We start from the raw sequence: 21177 nt of genomic DNA on the forward strand, positions 1-21177 counted from the left end.
TCTGGGCTTAAGTGATCCTCCCAAGTGGCTAGGACTACAGGCACACAGCACCATAACTGACTAATTTTTTACTTTTTTTTTTTTAGAGATGGGGTCTTGCTATGTTGTCCAGGCTGGAGGACCTGGATTCAAGTGATCCTTCCATCTCAGCCTCCCAAAGTGCTGGGATCATAGGCATGATGTGAGCCACCACGGCTAAGGAATTTTCAAGTGTACAATACATTATTATTAACTATAGTCACCATACAGTACAATCAATGTCCAGAAATTTTCTTCCTGTCCAACTGAAATTTTGCACCCTTTGACCAACATCTTCCCATTTCTCCACCCCATCCTCCAGCCTGTGGTATCAACCATTCTACTCTCTGCTGCCAAGAGTTTGACTTTTTTGATTCCACATATCAGTGAGATCATGCAGTATTTATTATCATTTTTATTTCAATAGGTTTTTGTGGAACAAGTGGTGTTTGGTTACATGAATAAGTTCTTTAGCAGTGATTTCTGAGATTTTGGTGCACCCATCACCTGAGCAGTGTACACTGTTACCCAATGTGTAGTCTTTTATCCTTCACCCCTCCCACCCTTTCCCCCAAGTCCCCAGAGTCCAATGTATCATTCTTATGTCTTCATGTACTCATAGCTTAGCTCCTGATCATACAGTATTTATCTTTCTGTTCCTGTCTGGTATGTAAGGCGATGGGTATGTTAATTAGCTTTATTTCGTCATTCCATAATGTATACATATAACGAAACCCATAGTACCCCTTAAATATAGACAATTATTATCTGTTGATTAAAAATTTTAAAAAGAGGAGCAAAAGTGGAGGCATCACATTTCATGATTTCATTGCAATATTACAAAACTACGAATCAAAACAGTATGTTAGTGCCATAATAGCAGACACATAGACCAATGGAACACAATAGAGAGCCCAGAAATAACTCCATGTATGTGCAGTCAACTATTTTTCAACAAAGACACTAAGAATACCCAATGGGGAAAGCATAGTCTTTTCAGTAAATGGTGGCGTGAAAACTGGATATCCATATGCAAAAAAGAAAAAAAAAAATTTGACTCTTATATACAAAAATCAATTGCAAATGCATGAAAAATTTAAATGTAAGACATGAAGCCATAAACCTTCTCAAAAATATATATATAGGGAAAAAGCTCCTTGACATTGGCCTCAGTAATGATTGTTTGCATTTGATCCCAAAAGCAACATGGAGCTGGGCATGATAGCTCACGCTTGTAATCCCAGCACTTTGGGAGGCCAAGGCGGGAGGATTGCATGAGGCCAGGAGTTTGAGACCAACCTGGGCAGCAGAGTAAGACCCACATTGCTATTAAAAGTAAATAAATAAATAAAAGCAATATGGTTGAACCTTGAAAACATTATGCTAAGTGAAATAAACCAGACGCAAAATGACAAATATTGTACAATTCCACTTATATGAGGAAACATGAACAGGGAATTCATAGACACAGAAGGAGCAATAGAGGTTGCCAGGGCCTGGAAGCAGAGGAGAATGGGAGGTATTATTTCATGCATACAGGGTTTCCATTCAGAAATGATGAAAAAGAATGGAAGATGGATAGCAGTAATGGTGCACACCATTGTGAATGTACATAGTGCCACTGAGTCTCTTTATTTATTTATTTATTTTTGAGATGGAGTCTCACTCTGTCACCCAGGCTGGAGTGCAGTGGCGTGATCTCGGCTTACTACAACATCCGCCTCCCGGGTTTAAGGAATTCTCCTGCCTCAGCCTCCCTAGTAGCTGGGATTACAGGTGCACACCACCACGCCTGGCTAATTTTTGTATACTTTTTTTTAGTAGAAACGTGGTTTCACCATGTTGGTTAGGCTGGTCTCAAACTCCCAACCTCAGGTGATCCACCCACCTCAGCCTCCCAAAGTGCTGGGATTACAGGTGTGAGCCATCGTGCCCAGCAATGTGCTGCTGAGTCTTACACTTAAAATGGTCAATTTTGCTATACATGTTTTACCACAATAAAAATATTAATAAAGGCCAGGTGTGGTAGCTCATGCCTGTAATTCCAGCACTTTGGGAGGCTGAGACAGAAGAATTACATGAGGCCACAAATTCTAGACAATCTGGGCAACATAGTGTTACCCTGTCGCTACAAAAAAATAAAAAAAATTAGTGGGGTATGGGGGCACAGCCTGTACTCCCAGCTACTTGGAAGGCTGAGGTGAGAGGATAACTTAAGCTGGGGAATTTGAGGCTGCAGTTAGCTGAGATTGCGCCACTGCACTCCAGCCTTGACAAGAGTGAGACCTTGTCTCAAAAAGAAAAAAATTAATAAGAACTTTATTATTTATTTATTTTAAATTAATAAAAATTTTAATAAATAAAACTGTTGTAATTTTTTGTTTATTTTCTGAGACAGAGTCTCGCTCTGTCCCCCAGGTGGAGAGCAATGGTGCAATCTCAGCTCATTGCAACCTCCGCCTCCCACGTTCAAGCAATACTCTTGCCTCAACTTCCTGAGTAGCTAGGATTACAGGTGTGCGTCACCACGCCTGGCTAATTTTTGTAGTTTTAGCAGAGACGGGTTTTCACCATGTTGGCCAGGCTGGTCTCAAACTCCTGACCTCATGATTCGCCCGCCTTGGCCTCCCAAAGTGCTGGGATTACAGGCGTGAGCCTCCGTGCCCGGCCAACTGTTAAAATTTTTTCAAAAAAGTAGATTCTTAGGTCCTCCTTTGGAGATATTGACGAGGTAAGTCTGGGATAGAGTAGGAAGCTATATATTGCCCTGGGATCCCCTAGGGTAGCATGGTGAAACCCTGTCTCTAAAAAAAAAAAAAAGTAAAAATTAGCTGGGCATGTTGGTGCACTCCCGTAGTCCCAGCTACTCAGGCGGCTGTTGTGGGAGGATTGCTTGACCCCAGGAGGTTGAAGCTGCAGTGAGCTGTGATCACGCCACTGCACTCTATCGTGGGTGACAGAGCAAGACCCTGTCTCCAAAACAAAAACAAAAAACTACAGTATTTTTTTTTTTAAAGTAGACTGTTAGGTCTTCCTTTGGAGATCTTGGCAAGGTAAGTCTGGCATAGGGTAGGAAGCTATCTGTTCACAAGATCCCCTCTTTATACCTTTGATAAATCTGAATTTGTGAAACACTGCCCCAGGACACTGGATCCCAAAAAGATCGTCCTGGGGACCATCACATCTAGAATGTGTCCCAAATGCAAATTATGACTCAAACTTAGACCTACTGAGACAGAAACTTGAAACTGGGTTCTAGCAATCTGTGTTTAAACAAGTCCTTGAGGTCATCCTCGTGCGGGCTCCCTTTTGAGAACCACTACCTTTTTGTGAATCCTGGGACCCTTTGCTACCCAACTATCTGCCTAATTAGGAAAACTCAAGTCAGAAAATGCTGGCCAGGTGTGGTGGCTCACGACTGTAATTCCAGCACTTTGGGAGGCTGAGGTGGGCAGATCATTTCAGGGCAGGAGTTCAAGACCAGACTGCCAGCACGTCGAAACCCTATCTCTACTAAAAATACAAAAGTTAGCCGGGCATGGTGGCTGGTGCCCGTAATCCTAGCCACTTGGGAGGCTGAGACAGGGGAATTGCTTAACCCGGGAGGTAGACATTGCAATGAGCCGAGATTTCTCCACTGCACTAATTGCTTCAAAGAGAATAAAATACCTAGGAATCCAGCTTACAAGGGACGTGAAGGACCTCTTCAAGGAGAACTACAAACCACTGCTCAATGAAATAAAAGAGAATACAAACAAATGGAAGAACATTCCATGCTCATGGGTTGGAAGAATGAATATCATGAAAATGGCCATATTGCCCAAGGTAATTTATAGATTCAATGCCATCCCCATCAAGCTACCAATGACTTTCTTCACAGAATTGGAAAAAACTACTTTAAAGTTCATATGGAACAAAAAAGAGCCTGCATTGCCAAGTCAATCCTAACCCAAAGGAACAAAGCTGGAGGCATCACGCTACCTGACTTCAAACTATACTACAAGGCTACAGTAACCAAAACAGCATGGTACTGGTACCAAAACAGACATATAGATCAATGGAACAGAACAGAGCCCTCAGAAATAATGCCGCATATCTACAACTATCTGATCTTTGACACACCTGACAAAAACAAGCAATGGGGAAAGGATTCCCTATTTAATGGTGCTGGGAAAACTGGCTAGCTATATGTAGAAAGCTGAAACTGGATCCCTTCCTTACACCTTATACAAAAATTAATTCAAGATGGATTAAAGACTTACATCTTAGACCTAAAACCATAAAAACCCTAGAAGAAAACCTAGGCATTACCATTCAGGACATAGGCATGGGCAAGGACTTCATGTCTAAAACACAAAAAGCTATGGCAACAAAAGCCAAAATTGACAAATGGGATCTCATTAAACTAAAGAGCTTCTGCACAGCAAAAGAAACTACCATCAGAGTGAACAGGCAACCTATAGAATGGGGGAAAATTTTCGCAACCTACTCATCTGACAAAGGGCTAATATCCAGAATCTACAATGAACTCAAACAAATTTACAAGAAAAAAACAAACAACCCCATCAAAAAGTGGGCAAAGGACATGAACAGACACTTCTCAAAAGAAGACATTTATGCAGCCAAAAAACACATGCAAAAATGCTCATCATCACTGGCCATCAGAGAAATGCAAATCAAAACCGCAATGAGATACCACCTCACACCAGTCAGAATGGCGATCATTAAAAAGGAAACAACAGGTGCTGGAGAGGATGTGGAGAAATAGGAACACTTTTACACTGTTGGTGGGACTGTAAACTAGTTCAACCATTGTGGAAGTCAGTGTGGTGATTCCTCAGGGATCTAGAACTAGAAATACCATTTGACCCAGCCATCCCATTACTGGGTATATACCCAAAGGACTATAAATCATGCTGCTATAAAGACACATGCACACGTATGTTTATTGCGGCACTATTCACAATAGCAAAGAGTTGGAACCAACCCAAATGTCCAACAACGATAGACTGGATTAAGAAAACGTGGCACTGGCTGAGCGCGGTGGCTCACACTTGTAATCCCAGCACTTTGGGTGGCCGAGGCGGGCAGATCACGAGGTCAGGAGATCGAGACCACGGTGAAACCCCGTCTCTACTAAAAATACAAAAAAATTAGCCAGGCGTGGTGGCGGGCGCCTGTAGTCCCAGCTACTCGGAGAGGCTGAGGCAGGAGAATGGCGTGAACCCGGGAGGCGGAGCTTGCAGTGAGCCGAGATCGCGCCACTGCACTCCAGCCTGGGTGACAGAGTGAGACTCCATCTCAAAAAAAAAAAAAAAAAAAAAGAAAATGTGGCACATATACACCATGGAATACTATGCAGCCATAAAAAATGATGAGTTCACGTCCTTTGTAGGGACATGGATGAAACTGGAAATCATTCTCAGTAAACTATCGCAAGTTCAAAAAACCAAACACCACATGTTCTCACTCATAGGTGGGAATTGAACAATGAAAACCCATGGACACAGGAAGGGGAACATCACACTCCGGGGACTATTGTGGGGTGGAGTTAGGGGGGAAGGATAGCATTAGGAGATACACCTAATGCTAAATGACGAGTTAATGGGTGCAGCACACCAACATGGCACATGGATACATATGTAACAAACCCGCACATTGTGCACATGTACCCAGGTGCAGCACACCAACATGGCACAAGGATACATATGTAACAAACCTGCACATTGTGCACATGTACCCTAAAATTTAAAGTACAAAAATAAAAAGAACAAAAAATAAAAAATTTGAAGCAAAAAAAAAAAAAGATTGTCTCAAAAAAAAAAAAAAAATTGCTGACAGTTGTCACCAAAGGTGATTCAAAGTAGACTAGAGTGATTCTTCCCAAAGGAGAGGTACAGGAGATGGGAATCACAGCTGGCCCCATTGATAGTCTCCCAGGGATAAGGAATTGGCAGTTCAGAGACCTCTTCCTGTGTAGTCCCTGCCCATGAGAAACCAAACTGATCAGGGAATGAATACGCCATTGACCAATTTGTCTAACAAGCTTCAGAGGGGATAGACCACCCCACGACCCAACAGGCAACTCATCTATTTACAGGCACCCAGGTCCCCAGGCTCAAGGTCCAAGACACTCATGTGTTCTCCAGGAGAAATCATCCAGGCCCTGTACCACCTGCCGGGCTCTGTCTCCCTCCTCTTTTTGGCAGCAGAGCTTCTGTCTTCATCACCTACTTCCACGAGACAACAAGATTCAGGGGAGGTGGCTCCTGTGGTGGGTCCACATTGCCAAGCCTGCATAGCCCAGTAAGTGTTGAGGAAAATAGGGAAAAGATATGATTGAGGGGAAAGGCATTGTCTTGTTAATCATACGGCAGGAGAAACCCTGTGATGTCCACGGAGAAGGAGCTCTTGAGGCTGATTTCTTGGAAGGGAGAATGGGTAGACTACTTGCTTAAGTAGCCATTGCATAGTGAGCTTTAACTTTGCCTGTATATTACTTGGGTGGATGACTGATGGAGGTTATAGGAAGGGCTACTCTTTGTTGGCCTGGGGCACTGTTTGATATCATAGCTCTGCCCTGGATCACTCTGTGTGGTCTTACAGTGACCAATCTGCATTGTACAAATGGATGCCCCAAGGTACTGATAGAGCTGTAGGTGCCTTGCAGTGAAGTCCTGGTCACTTCCAGTTCTTTTCACCTACTACCTGACCCAAGAACTTCAGAGGCCCTCAGCCTAGATCAAGCCTCTCTGAGTTCTTCTCTGTGACCCTCACTTGCTTGGAAACATCTCCTGCCTCTCCAGAAAGACTTATCCTTCCCCATCTTTCTTTACCCTTATCCATGGTTCTAAGTAGACACCTTCAAGAGACAAGTGTCAGTGTCCAAAGGCCATGGTGTATAACAACAAGGGTAGGGTGGGTGAGTGAGGGAAGTGAAGGGCTCAGCCAAGCCCAACATCCAGTATCCTCTTGACACCATATCCTCTGGGGAACACGAGGGAAGCATTGAAACCTGCAGCATTCTTTTCCATAATTCCCTTCATTTCACTTGAAGGTCAAGTCTCATCCTTAAGCTGAGATTGTTAGCAAGATATTGACCTCATTCCTTTACCTCTCCTGGCCTTTGTTTTTCTTCTGTAAAAATATTCCTGAATTGTTCCCCTCAATTCTAATGACATGAGGAATCCCCAACCCTGTTCTGTTGTCCTTAGTTTTGCCTGCCCTAAATCCATCTTTCCCTCCAGGCCCCAGGAAGAATTGCAATTCCTATCACATTACTCCTTTGATTGTGGTTCCTTCACAGCCCCATCCTTTCCCACCTCTCCAACATCATCCTCATCGTTTCTATCTAACACTTTGTGCTTAAGTAGCAGCAAAGGGCTAAGAGAACTCTGTCCCATGCTGCTTCTTGCTTCTAGGCTTATTCCCTTGCTTATATCTCTGTCAGAAATGCCCCTGTGCAACCCTTCACCTGGGTAACTCCATGCCCAGGTATTCCTTCCTCCAGGACTCCTTCCGTGAATGCATTACTGCAGGGTGGACTGAGGGTTCCTCTCTGTACTCCACTCTGCACATCGTTTTCTTTTAGCACTTAATTTGCTGTGTTACAATGATCTGTTTCTGAATCCATCTTCTGGAAGGTGGAACCATAAGAAAAAAAAGACCACATCATTAATCTTTGTATCTCCAACAGCTAACACTTAGCCTGGCCCAAAGAAGACCCTTTTGCAGAATGGCTCTTAGCACTTTTTCAGTGACTGACAACCTAGTTGTCAACCTAGTTCAATTCTTCTGTACTTCCCAGCATGGCTCAGCAAAAATTGTGCACCAGGCCATGCGCTGTGGCTCACTCCTGTAATCCCAGCACTTGGGGAGGCCGAGGTGGGCAGATCACCTGAGGTTGGGAGTTCAAGACCAGCCTGATCAACACAGTGTTTTGTATTTTTACAAAAACTAGCTGGGTGTGGTGGTGCGCACCTGTAGTCCCGGCTACTCAGGAGGCTGAGGCAAGAGAATCACTTGAACCTGGGAGGCGGAGGTTACAGTGAGCTGAGAGTGTGCCACTGCACTCCAGCCTGGGTGACAATGCAAGACTGTCTCAAAAGAAAACAAAACAAACAAACAAAAAAACCCAACAACAACAAAAAAATTGTGCACCAACACCAGACGCTAGAAACAGATTAGGACATATTTATTATGTAGATGGAAAAAGAGAATCGTGTAAGTGCCAAATGACTGTATCTTTCTGGTCTCTAACTTTGAAACCCTGGTTCTAAGGTAGAAAGTTTTTAATGTGTGGTCAACTTCTTAAGATGAATGTTATTACTGGTAATGTCATGACCTATTTGAATCAGAATTTTGCTGCCGCCATAACTCCAAGTGGGACTTAAGGCAAAAGTAACGCCTTGCCTTGCCTTGCCTTGCCTTGCCTGCCTTGCCCTGCCTTGCCCTGCCTTGCCTGCCTTCCCTCCCTTCCCTGCCCTGCCCTGCCCTCCCCTCCCTCCCCTCCCCTCCCCTCCCTTCCCTTCCTTCCGTCCTCCCTCCCTCTTTCCTTCCTTGGAAACCTAAATCCACTCATCTTGCAATATTTTGCCTAGCTATTATCTCTGCTTTCATATTTTCTCACTGCTCAGACATAGTTGTCTGACCTTCTTCAGTCTTTTTTTTTTTTTTTTTTTTTTTTTTTTGAGACGGAGTCTCGCTTTATCACCCAGGCTGGAGTGCAGTGGCGCGATCTCGGCTCACTGCAAGCTCCGCCTCCCGGGTTCACGCCATTCTCCTGCCTCAGCCTCTCCGAGTAGCTGGGACTACAGGCGCCCGCCACCACGCCCGGCTAATTTTTTTGTATTTTTAGTAGAGACGGGGTTTCACCATGGTCTCGATCTCCTGACCTCGTGATCCACCCGCCCCAGCCTCCCAAAGTGCTGGGATTACAAGCGTGAGCCACCGCGCCCGGCCTCCTTCTTCAGTCTTAGTTGTGTCTTAGACAAGGAAGATGACCCTGACCTTTTCTTAGGTTCACTGGGCCTTATGTGTGTTAGAGCAGGTTCAAACCATTTTATCTCTAAGGTCTAAAGTTGCTCTTGGTAGATTTGACGATTCTAAAGCAGAGAAAAAGGGAATGGGTGAGCCTCTGAGAGGCCAATGAACAGGGGTTAGTCAACATCATGAAATGTTGCCTATAACAAATGGCAGAACGTAGGATTCCAAAGTTTTGCAATTTTAAAGCTTTTGTATCCAATTATTCACCTCAAGAAATAAAAAAGCAGAGAGATTTTGGAGCCTGTTCAGCATCTATTTCATGTTTCTTCCCTTCCTTAACTGTCTAGCTGATGTGTCGGCAACATGGACTTGGGAAATGAAACAAGGATTTCAGAATTTTTACTCCTGGGATTTTCCCAAGACCTAGAGGATCAACGGATGCTCTTTGCACTGTTTCTGTCCATGTACCTGGTCACCATGCTGGGGAACCTGCTCATCATCCTGGCCGTCAGCTCTGACTCCCACCTCCACACCCCCATGTACTTCTTCCTCTCCAACCTGTCCTTAGCTGACATCGGTTTCACCTCCACCACAGTCCCCAAGATGCTGGTGAACATCCAGGTGCAAAGCAATGCCATCAGCTATGCAGGCTGCATCACCCAGATGTATTTTTTCATGGTTTTTGGAGGCATGGACACATTTCTCCTCACTGTGATGGCCTATGACCGGTATGTGGCCATCTGTCACCCCCTGTACTACCCTGTCATCATGAAACCTCGCCTCTGTGGCCTGCTGGTTCTTGTGTCCTGGTTCCTCAGCTTGTCATACTCCCTGATCCAGAGTCTGTTGATGCTGCGGGTGTCCTTCTGCACCAGTTGGGTCATTCAGCACTTTTACTGTGAGCTTGCTCAGGTCCTCACACTTGCCTGCTCAGACACACACATCAATTACATCCTGCTCTACATGGTGACCGGCCTTTTGGGCTTTGTGCCCTTCTCAGGGATCCTTTTCTCCTACACCCAAATTGTCTCCTCCATCCTGAGAATCTCGTCCACAGATGGGAAACACAAAGCCTTTTCTACCTGTGGATCTCATCTGTCTGTGGTTTCTTTATTCTATGGGACAGGTCTTGGCGTGTATCTTAGTTCCAATGCATCGTCCTCTTCCTGGCGGGGCATGGTGGCCTCGGTCATGTACACTGTGGTCACCCCCATGCTGAACCCCTTCATCTACTGCTTGCAGAACAGGGACATCAAGAGGACCCTAGAGAGACTGTTTAGGAGAAAGCTGTATGCTCAATGACAGGGACATTGGTCCTGGGCTTCTGAGTTGGCAGAGGTAGCAGCAGTGAGCTAAAGAAATTCTGGACCAGCCTGGGCAACATAGCAAGACCCTGTCTCTACAAAAAAAATATAAAAATTAGCAAGGCATGGTGGTGTGTACCTGTGGTCCCAGCTACTCAGGAGGCTGAGGTGGGAGGATCCCTTGAGTCCAGGAGGCTGAGGCTTCAGTGAGTCAAGATCATGCCACTGTACTCCAGCCTGGGCAATAGAGCCAGACCCTGTCTTAAAAACAACAGCAACTAAAGAAATTCTGCCTGTAGGCCAGGCGCAGTGGCTCACACCTGTAATCCCAGTGCTTTGGGAGGCTGAGACAGGAAAATCACTTGAGACCAGAAGATCAAGACCAGTCTGGGCAACACAGGTAGTAAAATGTCTCAAAAAAAAAAATTCTGCCTCTTAATCTCATGGAATTTGTTTCTCTGTTTCTCTGCCTTTGGTCAACATTACCTTGTGAGTACTGTGAGTACTTTGTATGAGTCTTATACAAAGAGACTTCTCTGTTATCCTTCAATTCTACCCTTTCATCTCCTCCTTTTACATTTTCCACGATTGCACCTCAGCTTAGTGTTTGTAGATTTATTTGTGTTGATTCCTGAGGGTTAATACAACAAGTTCAAGTACTCAACTGAGACATTGTTGGATAAAAGTTATCAAATAGTTCATTTTGCCATTAACCATTGCTAGCTCTTATCAAGTTCATTCATTTGACAATCTTTTTTTAAACCTTTCTCAATGATCCTTTGACAGTATTTATTGGACTTTATAGTGTGCCAGGCTGTTCTAGGTGCCTGGGATACAGAAGTGAAAATAAATTCTTGCCCCATAGAGTTAAATCTGCAATCTTAGAATGTTATCAGATCATGTTATATGTTCAAATTTAAAATAAACTGATGGATAAATAATTTATTTCCTTATTAGTGAGGTTGAACATTTCTCCATATGTTTGTTTAGTACATTTCTAAAATAAGCTTTGATAGCCTCTAAAATAAAGAAAATAGGAAGACCCTTTCTTTACAAAAAAAAAAAAAATAGGCTGGGTGTGGTGGCTCACACCTGTAATCCCAGCAATTTGGGAGGTCGAAGTGGGTGGATCACCTGAGGTCAGTAGTCTCAAAAAAAAAAAAAAAAAAAGCCAGCTATTGTAGTGTTCACCTATAGTCCCAGCCACTTGGGAGGCTGAGGCAGGAAGATTGCTTGAGCCCAAGAATTTGAGCCTGAAGTGAGCCGTGATCACGCCACTGCACTCTAGCCTCAGAGACAGAAAGAGACTCTGCTAAAAAAACAAACAAACAAACAAACAAAAAAAAAAAAAAAAAGGCCGGGTATGGTGGCTCACACCTGTAATCCCAGCAATTTGGTAGGCCAAGGTGGGTGGATCACCTGAGGTCAGGAGTTTGAGACCAGCCCGACCAACATGGCGAAACCCCGTCTCTACTAAAGATACAAAATTAGCTGGGCGTGGTGGCCCACACCTGTAATCCCAGCTACTCGGGAGGCTGAGGCAGGAGAATCACTTGAACCTGGGAGGCAGAGGTTGTGGTGAGCCAAGATCATGCCACTGCATGCCAGCCTGGGCAACAAGAACAAAACACCATCTCAAAAAAAAAAAAAAAAAAAGAAAGAAAAAAGAAAATGTATCACCAGAAACAGACAAACCATCTGCCCAGAATTTTAGGTCTGATCATGCTGTGTTTTGTCTAGTTGCCTAATTTTGCAGATGAATTCACAGAGGCCCAAAACAGGAGTTTAGACAGTAACAGCACCTGGCTGAATGTAGACACATCTTTAAATATGGTGCCAGCAGTTAGCACTGGCTTATGATTCAGGAGAGTGAGAACTAAATCACAGAGTTGCCAGAATCTAGGTATGAAGTGCTGAGCAGCTCCAGATGCTGCAAATCCATTAGGACTACTGGATCTCTTCCTAAATATTCATTTTAATATCTCCTCCACCATAAAACAAGTATCTTGGTGTAAGGTGAGATTATGGAGAGATATTCCAACAAGAAATTGGATAATATGTCTTTGGACGATGCTGTTTGCCAAGGCACTGCGGGCAGGAAAGGCAAATGTAAGTACATAAATAAATATTCATCTCAGTAAAGAATCGCTGCCTACCCTAGGGTGGAAGGTGTCTGATATAATCAACTTGCCACCATGTGGTCCTCGAGAAATATGCCTATTTAGAGGCCATATATTGACAACCAAAGATGAGCCCAGCACCCCTTCAATTTCTATGCTCTAAATCTGAAAACAGGCTTGAGTATGAAAACTGGTAGAAGACAAGTTCAATTTGCTATTACACCATGTGGTCCTTAAGAAAGTCGTGTCATTTTACAATAGAAAAACACTTAAACTATAAATATGTATTATGAGGCAAGGCACAAAAATGAAGTTTTTAAATAAAACCCAAATGTGATGTTTAATGTACATTTTTCTTTTTTTTCTGAGAGGGAGTCTTACTCTGTCGCCAGGCTGGAGTGCAGTGGCGCGATCTTGGCTCACTGCAACTTCTGCCTCCTGGGTTCAAGTTATTTTCCTGCCTCAGCCCCCCGAGTAGCTGGGACTACAGGCGCCCACCACCGCGCGCAGCTAATTTTTGTATTCTTAGTAGAGATGGGGTTTCACCATGTTGGCCAGGATGGTCTCCATCTTTTGACGTCATGATCTGCCCGCCTCGGCCTCCCAAAGTGCTGGGATTACAGGCATAAGCCACCGTGCGTGGCCTAATGTACATATTTAAAGATTAAATGTGCAGTGGTCATTAAAAAACAAGAAAACCTAGTAGAAGAATCATGATTTTCAACGGTGGCAGCTGACATCTGACTTCTGCTGACTTGCTCATGATATTGTTGCATATGTAGGTCAAATAATACATTTGATGTCTGCTCACCTACAATCTGTTGCCATCACCACAAATCCCTGTGGGTCATGGACCCTGTTTACCATTTTAGATTTGCTGCCTGATAGCCTACCTTGCCTCTCACTTTTAATGTTGCCATTTGAGCTTGGAACTCAAGATACTAGTAAAAAACAATATAAAACTTCTGTTTTAGCCTGGGCGCGGTGGCTCACGCCTATAATCCCAGCACTTTGGGAGGCTGAGGCATGCAGATCACTTGAAGTCAGGAGTTCAAGACTAGGCTGGTCAATATGGTGAAACCCCATCTCTACCAAAAATAACAAAAGTTAGCTGGGTGTGGTAGTGCACACCTGTAGTTCCAGCTACTGAGGAGGCTGAGGCAGGAGAATCGCTTGAAACTGGGAGGCGGGGGTTGCAGTGAATACCTTGGTGTAAGGAGAGATTATGCAGGGATGTCCCAAGAAGCAATCGGATATGTGTCTTTGGGTGATGCTGCAAATCGTCATCCAATGCAGTGAGATTGCGCCAGTGCACCCCAGCCTGGACCACAGAGTGAGACTTCATCTCAAAACAACAACAACAACAATGACAATAACAACAACAAGAACACCTCTGTTTTACTACGAGAGTTAACGGTGCTATGTTTAAATATCCAAGAGTTGGAACAATAGTTTTGAAAATTCTGATTTTCAATGGACTAAGATGGCTTCAATGTTTTCCTCAGCTTTAAAAAACAAGCTAGGTTTCTTCCTGACTACAGAGCCCTGACCTTTTTTTAGAGCATTTACTTTAAAAAACTTGTAATTGCAAATTATTTATCTGCTCCCTTGAAAGGGAGATAAATCATTTTTAAGTCTCATGCCTTTTTGTTTTTTATGAGACTATCTCTCACTCTGTCACCTAGGCTGGAGTGCCGTGGCGTGATCATAGCTCATTGCAGCCTCAATCTCCTAGGCTCAAGTGATCCTGTTGCCTCAGACTCCCAAGCAGCTGGGATTACGAGCATACAGGCCACCATGACTGGCTATTTTTATTTTTCCTGGTAGAGATGGGGTCTTGCTATATTGCCCAGGCTGGTCTTGAATTCCTTGGCTCAAATGATCATCCCACTTTGGCCCCCCAAAGTGCTGGGATTACAGGTGTGAGCCATCACGCCCTGCCACATCCCAGTTTTATAACCCAGGAATGTCTTTCTCAAGGACCTGGGTGCCATCCCTTTGAAATTTAATTATTAATAAAAACAACATCCCTATCTTTCAGCTTCTTTGGGAGGGTAGGAGCCTTCTGTAAGTGACAATTAGTGAACACACATGGCCAAATCACACTGGACAACCTCCTCCCTAATGTCTTCCTGGACTTTTCCATTAGCTCACTCCAGCATTTGAAAATCCTCTCATTTTTGTTTCAGTGGAGTTGAGTTCAATCTCTTTTCCCTAATGCAATAGTCTTTTTTTTTTTTTTTTTTTTGAGATGCAGCATCCCTCTGTCGCCGAGCTAGAGTGCAGTGGCGCAATCTTGGCTCACTGCAACCTCTGCCTCATGGGTTCAAGTGATTCTCCTGCCTCAGCCTCCTGAGTATCTGGGACTACAGACATCTGCCACCATGCCCAGCTAATTTTTGTATTTTTAGTAGAGACAGGGTTTCACCATGTTGGCCAGAATGGTCTCAATCTCTTGACCTCGTGATCCATCTGCCTCAGCCTCCCAAAGTGCTGAGATTACAGGTGTGAACCACATCACCTGGCCTCCCTAATGCAATAGTCTTGACCCTTATTGCAATTGTCTTGAATAAAGTCTTCCTTGCCAGCTTGACCCCATGTGATGTAATTTTTCTTTGACACGATCAATGACTTTCTATGCTTCATAACAAATTTCTACCAACTGATACATGGTTTTGGTGATGGAATTACCCAATGTCTTGCTAGTTTAAATCAATAACATGACATTCTGCAAAGGACTTTGGACTGCAAGGAGACCAAAGCTCACTGTCTTGATGACTTGCATATGTTTAATTTGGAAGAGAATAGCTGAGTCCGATTGCTACAAAGACTTTCCTTTATAGTACTCAAAATGTGTGAGATCACAGAGAAGGTAACGATATTGAAAGAGGAATCAGGCCCGGAGCAGTGGCTTAAGCCTGTAATCCCAGCACTTTGGGAGGCTGAGGTGGGCAGATCACGACATCAAAAGATCGAGATCATCCTGGCCAATATGTTGAAACCCTGTCTCTACTAAAAGTACAAAAAAATTACCCAGGTGTGGCGGCAGATGCCTGTAATCCCAGCTACTTGGGCAGAGGCAGGAGAATCACTTGAACTCGGGAGGTGGAGGTTGCAGTGAGCCGAGATGGCGCCGTTGCACTACAAGCCTGGTGACAAAGCAAGACTCCATCTCAAAAACAAAACAAAACAAACAAAACAAAACACACACAAAAAAAGAAAGAGGAATCAAGACTAACTTGATAGTAGAGCCCACTACACACCTAGGTTGTATGCTATGACCTACTGCTCCTAGGCTACAAGCCCGCACAGCATGTCACTGTGCTGAATACTGTAGGCAATAGTAGTGCAATGGTGTTTGTGTATCTAAACATAGAAAAGGTACAGTTAAAATATAGTTTAAAGGTACAGTCTAAAAGACAAAAGAAGGTCCACCTGTTCAGGGTACTTACTGTCAGGCCTCTGAGCCCAAGCCAAGCCATCGCATCCCCTGTGACTTGCACGTATACATCCAGATGGCCTGAAGTAACTGAAGATCCACAAAAGAAGTAAAAATAGCCTTAACTGATGACATTCCACCATTGTGATTTGTTTCTGCCCCACCCTAACTGATCAATGTACTTTGTAATCTCCCCCACCCTTAAGAAGGTTCTTTGTAATTCTCCCCACCCTTGAGAATGTACTTTGTGAGATCCACCCCTGCCCTCAAAACATAGCTCTTAACTTCACCGCCTATCCCAAAACCTATAAGAACTAATGATAATCCACCACCCTTTGCTGACTCTCTTTTTGGACTCAGCCCACCTGCACCCAGGTGAAATAAACAGCCATGTTGCTCACACAAAGCCTGTTTGGTGGTCTCTTCACATGGACGCGCATGAAATTTGGTGCTGTGACTCGGATCGGGGGACCTCCCTTGGGAGATCAATCCCCCGTCCTCCTGCTCTTTGCTCCATTAGAAAGATCCATCTACGACCTCAGGTCCTCAGACCAACCAGCCCAAGAAACATCTCACCAATTTCAAATCCAGTAAGCGGCCTCTTTTTACTCTCTTCTCCAACCTCCCTCACTATCCCTCAACCTCTTTCTCCTTTCAATCTTGGCACCACACTTCAATCTCTCCCTTCTCTTAATTTCAATTCCTTTCCTTTTCTGGTAGAGACAAAGGAGACAGGTTTTATCCGTGGACCCAAAACTCCGGTGCTGATCATGGACTGGGAAGTCAGCCTTCCCTTGGTGTTTAATCATTGCAGGGACGCCTCTCTGATTATTCACCCATGTTTCAGAGGTATCAGACGACGCAGGGACGCCTGCCTTGGTCCTTCACCCTTAGCGGCAAGTCCCACTTTTCTGGGGGAGGGGCAAGTACCCCAACCCCTTCTCTCCATGTCTCTACCCCTTCTCTGCTTTTCTGGGGCAAGGGCAAGAACCCCTCAACCCCTTCTCCTTCACCCTTAGTGGCAAGTCCCACTTTTCTAGGGGGGCAAGAACCCCAATCCCTTATTTCCACACCCTGACCTCTTATCTCTGTGCCCCAATCCCTTATTTCCATGCGCCAACCCCTTCTCTGCTTTTCTGGAGGGCAAGAACCCCCCACCCCTTCTCCATGTCTCTACTCTTTTCTCTGGGCTTGCCTCCTTCACTATGGGCAAGCTTCCACCTTCCATTCCTCCTTCTTCTCCCTTAGCCTGTGTTCTTAAGAACTTAAGACCTCTTCAACTCTCACCTGACCTAAAATCTAAGCATCTTACTTTCTTCTGCAATGCCGCTTGACCCCAATACAAACTCGACAGTAGTTCCAAATAGCAGGAAAATGGCACTTTCAATTTTTCCATCCTACAAGATCTAAATAATTCTTGTCATAAAATGGGCAAATGGTCTGAGGTGCCTGACATCCAGGCATTCTTTTTACACATCAGTCCCTTCCTAGTCTTTGTGCCCAATGCAACTCATCCCAAATCTTCCTTCTTTCCCTCCTGCCTGTCCCCTCAATCCCAACCCCAAGCATCGCTGAGTCTTTCTAATCTTCCTTTTCTACAGACCCATCTGACCTCTCCCCTCCTCACTAGGCCAAGCTAGGTCCCAATTCTTCCTCAGCCTCTGCTCCTCCACTCTATAATCCTTTTATCACCTCCCCTCCTCACACCCAGTCTGGCTTACAGTTTTGTTCCATGACTAGCCCTCCCCCACCTGCTCACCAATTTATTCTTAAAAAGGTGGCTAGAGCTAAAGGCATAGTCAAGGTTAATGCTCCTTTTTCTTTATCCCAAATCAGATAGGGTTTAGGCTCTTTTTCATCAAATATAAAAATCCAGCCCAGTTCATGGCTCGTTTGGCAGCAACCCTGAGACACTTTACAGCCCTAGACCCTAAAAGGTCAAAAGGCTGTCTTATTCTCAATATACATTTTATTACCCAATCTGCTCCCGACATTAAATAAAACTTTGAAAATTAGAATCTGGCCCTCAGACCCCACAACAGGACTTAATTAACCTCACCTTCAAGGTGTACAATAATAGAAAAAAGTTGCAATTCCTTGCCTCCACTGTGAGACAAACCCCAGCCATATCTCCAGCACACAAGAACTTCCAAACGCCTGAACCACAGCGGCCAGGTGTCCCTCCAGAGCCTCCTCCCCCGGGAGCTTGCTACAAGTGCCAAAAATCTGGCCACTGAGCCAAGGAATGCCTGCAGCCCGGGATTCCTCCTAAGCCATGTCCCATCTGTGTGGGACCCCACTGAAAATCGGACTGTTCAACTCACCTGGCAGCCACTCCCAGAGCCCCTGGAACTCTGGCCCAAGGCTCTCTGACTGACTCCTTCCCAGATCTTCTTGGCTTAGTGGCTGAAGACTGACACTGCCCGATCGCCTCGGAAGCCCCCTAAACCATCACAGATGCTGAGCTTCAGGTAACTCTCACAGTGGAAGTTAAGCCTGTCCACTTCTTTTTTTTTTTTTTCAATGATAATAACTCAATCCTCTATTTGACAAAGAAGAAGGAGAAGGAAGAGGAAGAAAAAGAAAGTGGGATAAAGGATCAGAAAGGGAGGAAAATAGAAAAAATTAGAGTATGACTCCAGGGTAGACCTGTTTTGTTGTTGCTTGGTTCGTTGGTTGGTTTGACAGTTGTATTTTTCATATGTTTTGCCATGTTGGCCAGGCTGGTCTCGAGCTCCTAGCCGCAAGTGATCAACCCGCCTCAGCCTCCCAGAGTACTGGGACTACAGGCGTGAGCCACCACATCCAGCCCCTACATTGCTTCTGGCCTCTGTGGTAGACCTCCCAGACGGGGCGGCCGGGCAGAGGCGCTCCCCACATCCCAGATGGGGCGGCCAGGCAGAGGCGCTCCACTTCCCAGATGGGGCGGCTGCGCAGAGGCGCTCCTCACATCCCAGAAGGGGCGGCGGGCAGAGGCGCTCCTCACTTCCCAGATGGGGTGGCTGCGCAGAGGTGCTCCCCACCTCCCAGACGGGGTGGCCGGGCAGAGGCGCTCCTCACTTCCCAGACGGGGCGGCCGGGCAGAGGCGCTCCTCACATCCCAGACGGTGGGCGGCCAGGCAGAGATGTTCCTCACTTCCTAGACTGGGTGGCGGCCGGGCAGAGGCGCTCCTCACCTCCCAGACGGGGCAGCCGGGCAGAGGAGCTCCTCATAACCCAGACGATGGGCGGTCAGGCAGAGACGCTCCCCACCTCCCAGACGGGGCGGCGGCCGGGCAGAGGCTGCAATCCCAGCACCCTGGGAGGCCAAAGCAGGCGGCTGGGAGGCAGAGGCTGCAGCGAGCCAAAACCACGCCACCGCACTCCAGCCCAGGCAACACCGAGCACCAAATGAGCGAGCCTCCGTCTGCAGTCCCAGCACCTCAGGAGGCCGAGGCGGGCAGAGCACCGGAGGTCAGGAGCTGGAGACCAGCGTGGCCGACATGGCGAAACCGTGCCTTCAGCCAAAGGAGAAAAACCAGGGAGGGGTGGAGGCGCGGCCGTAATCCCAGGCAGCCCGCAGGCCAGGGCAGGAGAATCACGGGAGCCGGACGCAGGGAGTCTGCAGCGAGCCAAGTTTACTCCAGGCTGGGCCACACAGGGAAGAAAGGGGAAGAAAGGAAAAGAAAGGAAAAGAAAGAAAGAAAGAAGGAAAGAAGGAAGGAAGGAAGGAAGGAAGGAAGGCGCCCATCCCCTTCTTAATCAATACAGAGGCTACCCACTCCACATTACCTTCTTTTCTAGGGCCTGTTTCCCTTGCCTCTGTAACTGTTGTGCGTATTGATGGCCAGGCTTCTAAACCTCCTAAAACTCCCCAAATCTGCTGCCAACTTAGACAATACTCTTTTAAGCACTCCATTTTAGTTATCCCCACCTGCCCAGTTCCCTTATTAGGCCGAGACACTTTAACTAAATTATCTGCTTCCCTGACTATTCCTGGACTACAGCCACATCTCATTGCCGCCCTTCTCCCCAACCCAAAGCCTCCTTCGCGTCTTCCTCTCATATCCCCCCACCTTAACCCACAAGTATGGGACATTTCTACTCCTTCCCTGGCAACCGATCACATGCCCATTACCATCCCATTAAAACCTAATCACCCTTACCCCGCTCAACACCAATATCCCATCCCACAGCACGCTTTAAAAGGATTAAAGCCTGTTATCACTCATCTGCTACAGCATGGGCTTCTAAAACCTATAAACTCTCCTTACAATTCCCCCATTTTACCTGTCCAAAAACCAGACAAAGCTTACAAGTTAGTTCAGAATCTGCACCTTATCAACAAAATTGTTTCACGTATCCACCCCATGGAGCCAAACCCATATACTCTCCTATCCTCAATACCTCCCTCTACTACCCATTATTCTGTTCTGGATCTCAAACATACTTTTTTTACTATTCCTTTGCACCCTTCATCCCAGCCTCTCTTTGCTTTCACTTAGACTGACCCTAACACCCATTAGGCTCAGCAAATTACCTGGGCTGTACTGCCGCAAGGCTTCACAGACAGCCCCCATTACTTCAATCAAGCCCAAATTTCCTCCTCATCTGTTACCTATCTCGGCATAATTCTCATAAAAACACACATGCTTTCCCTGCTGATCATGTCCGATTAATCTCCCAAACCTCAATCCCTTACAAAACAACAACTCCTTTCCTTCTTAGGCATGTTTAGTGCAGTCAGAATTCTTACACAAGAGCCAGGACAGCACCCTGTAGCCTTTCTGTCCAAACAACCTGACCTTACTGTTTTAGCCTAGCCCTCATGTCTGTGTGCAGCGGCTGCCGCTGCTTTAATACTTTTAGAGGCCCTAAAAATCACAAACTATGCTCAACTCACTCTCTACATTTCTCATAACTTCCAAAATCTATTTTCTTCCTCATACCTGATGCATATACTTCCCACTCCCCGGCTCCTTCAGCTGTACTCACTCTTTGTTAAGTCCCACAATTACCATTGTTGCCTGGACCTCAATCTGGCCTCCCACATTATTCCTGATAACACACCTGACCTCCATGACTGTATCTCTCTGAGCCACCTGACATTCACCCCATTTCCCCATATTTCCTTCTTTCCTGTTCCTCACCCTGATCACGCTTGATTTATTGATGGCAGTTCCACCATGCCTAATCGCCACACACCAGCAAAGGCAGGCTATGCTATAGTACAAGCCACTAGCCTGCCTCTTAGAACCTCTCATTTCCTTTCCATCGTGGAAATCTATCCTCAAGGAAATAACTTCTCAGTGTTCCATCTGCTATTCTACTA

The 21177-nt window shown here is 45.6% G+C and overlaps 1 protein-coding gene across 1 annotated transcript; it reads left to right on the plus strand.

Moving 5' to 3' along the window:
- Positions 1 to 9366: 9366 nt before the first annotated feature.
- On the plus strand, positions 9367 to 10305 carry LOC100584980 (olfactory receptor 7D4-like). Its single transcript, XM_003275704.3, has one exon. It carries the CDS (start codon positions 9367 to 9369, stop codon positions 10303 to 10305), a length of 939 nt encoding a protein of 312 aa, XP_003275752.3.
- Positions 10306 to 21177: the final 10872 nt, after the last annotated feature.

The sequence above is a fragment of the Nomascus leucogenys genome, chromosome 10, assembly GCF_006542625.1.
Source record: "Nomascus leucogenys isolate Asia chromosome 10, Asia_NLE_v1, whole genome shotgun sequence".
Taxonomy (NCBI): Eukaryota; Metazoa; Chordata; class Mammalia; order Primates; family Hylobatidae; genus Nomascus; species Nomascus leucogenys.

Excerpts from the sequence above, each read along its gene's own strand:
- LOC100584980 (XM_003275704.3), top strand. The coding sequence starts at position 9,367 with ATGGACTTGGGAAATGAAACAAGGATTTCAGAATTTTTACTCCTGGGA.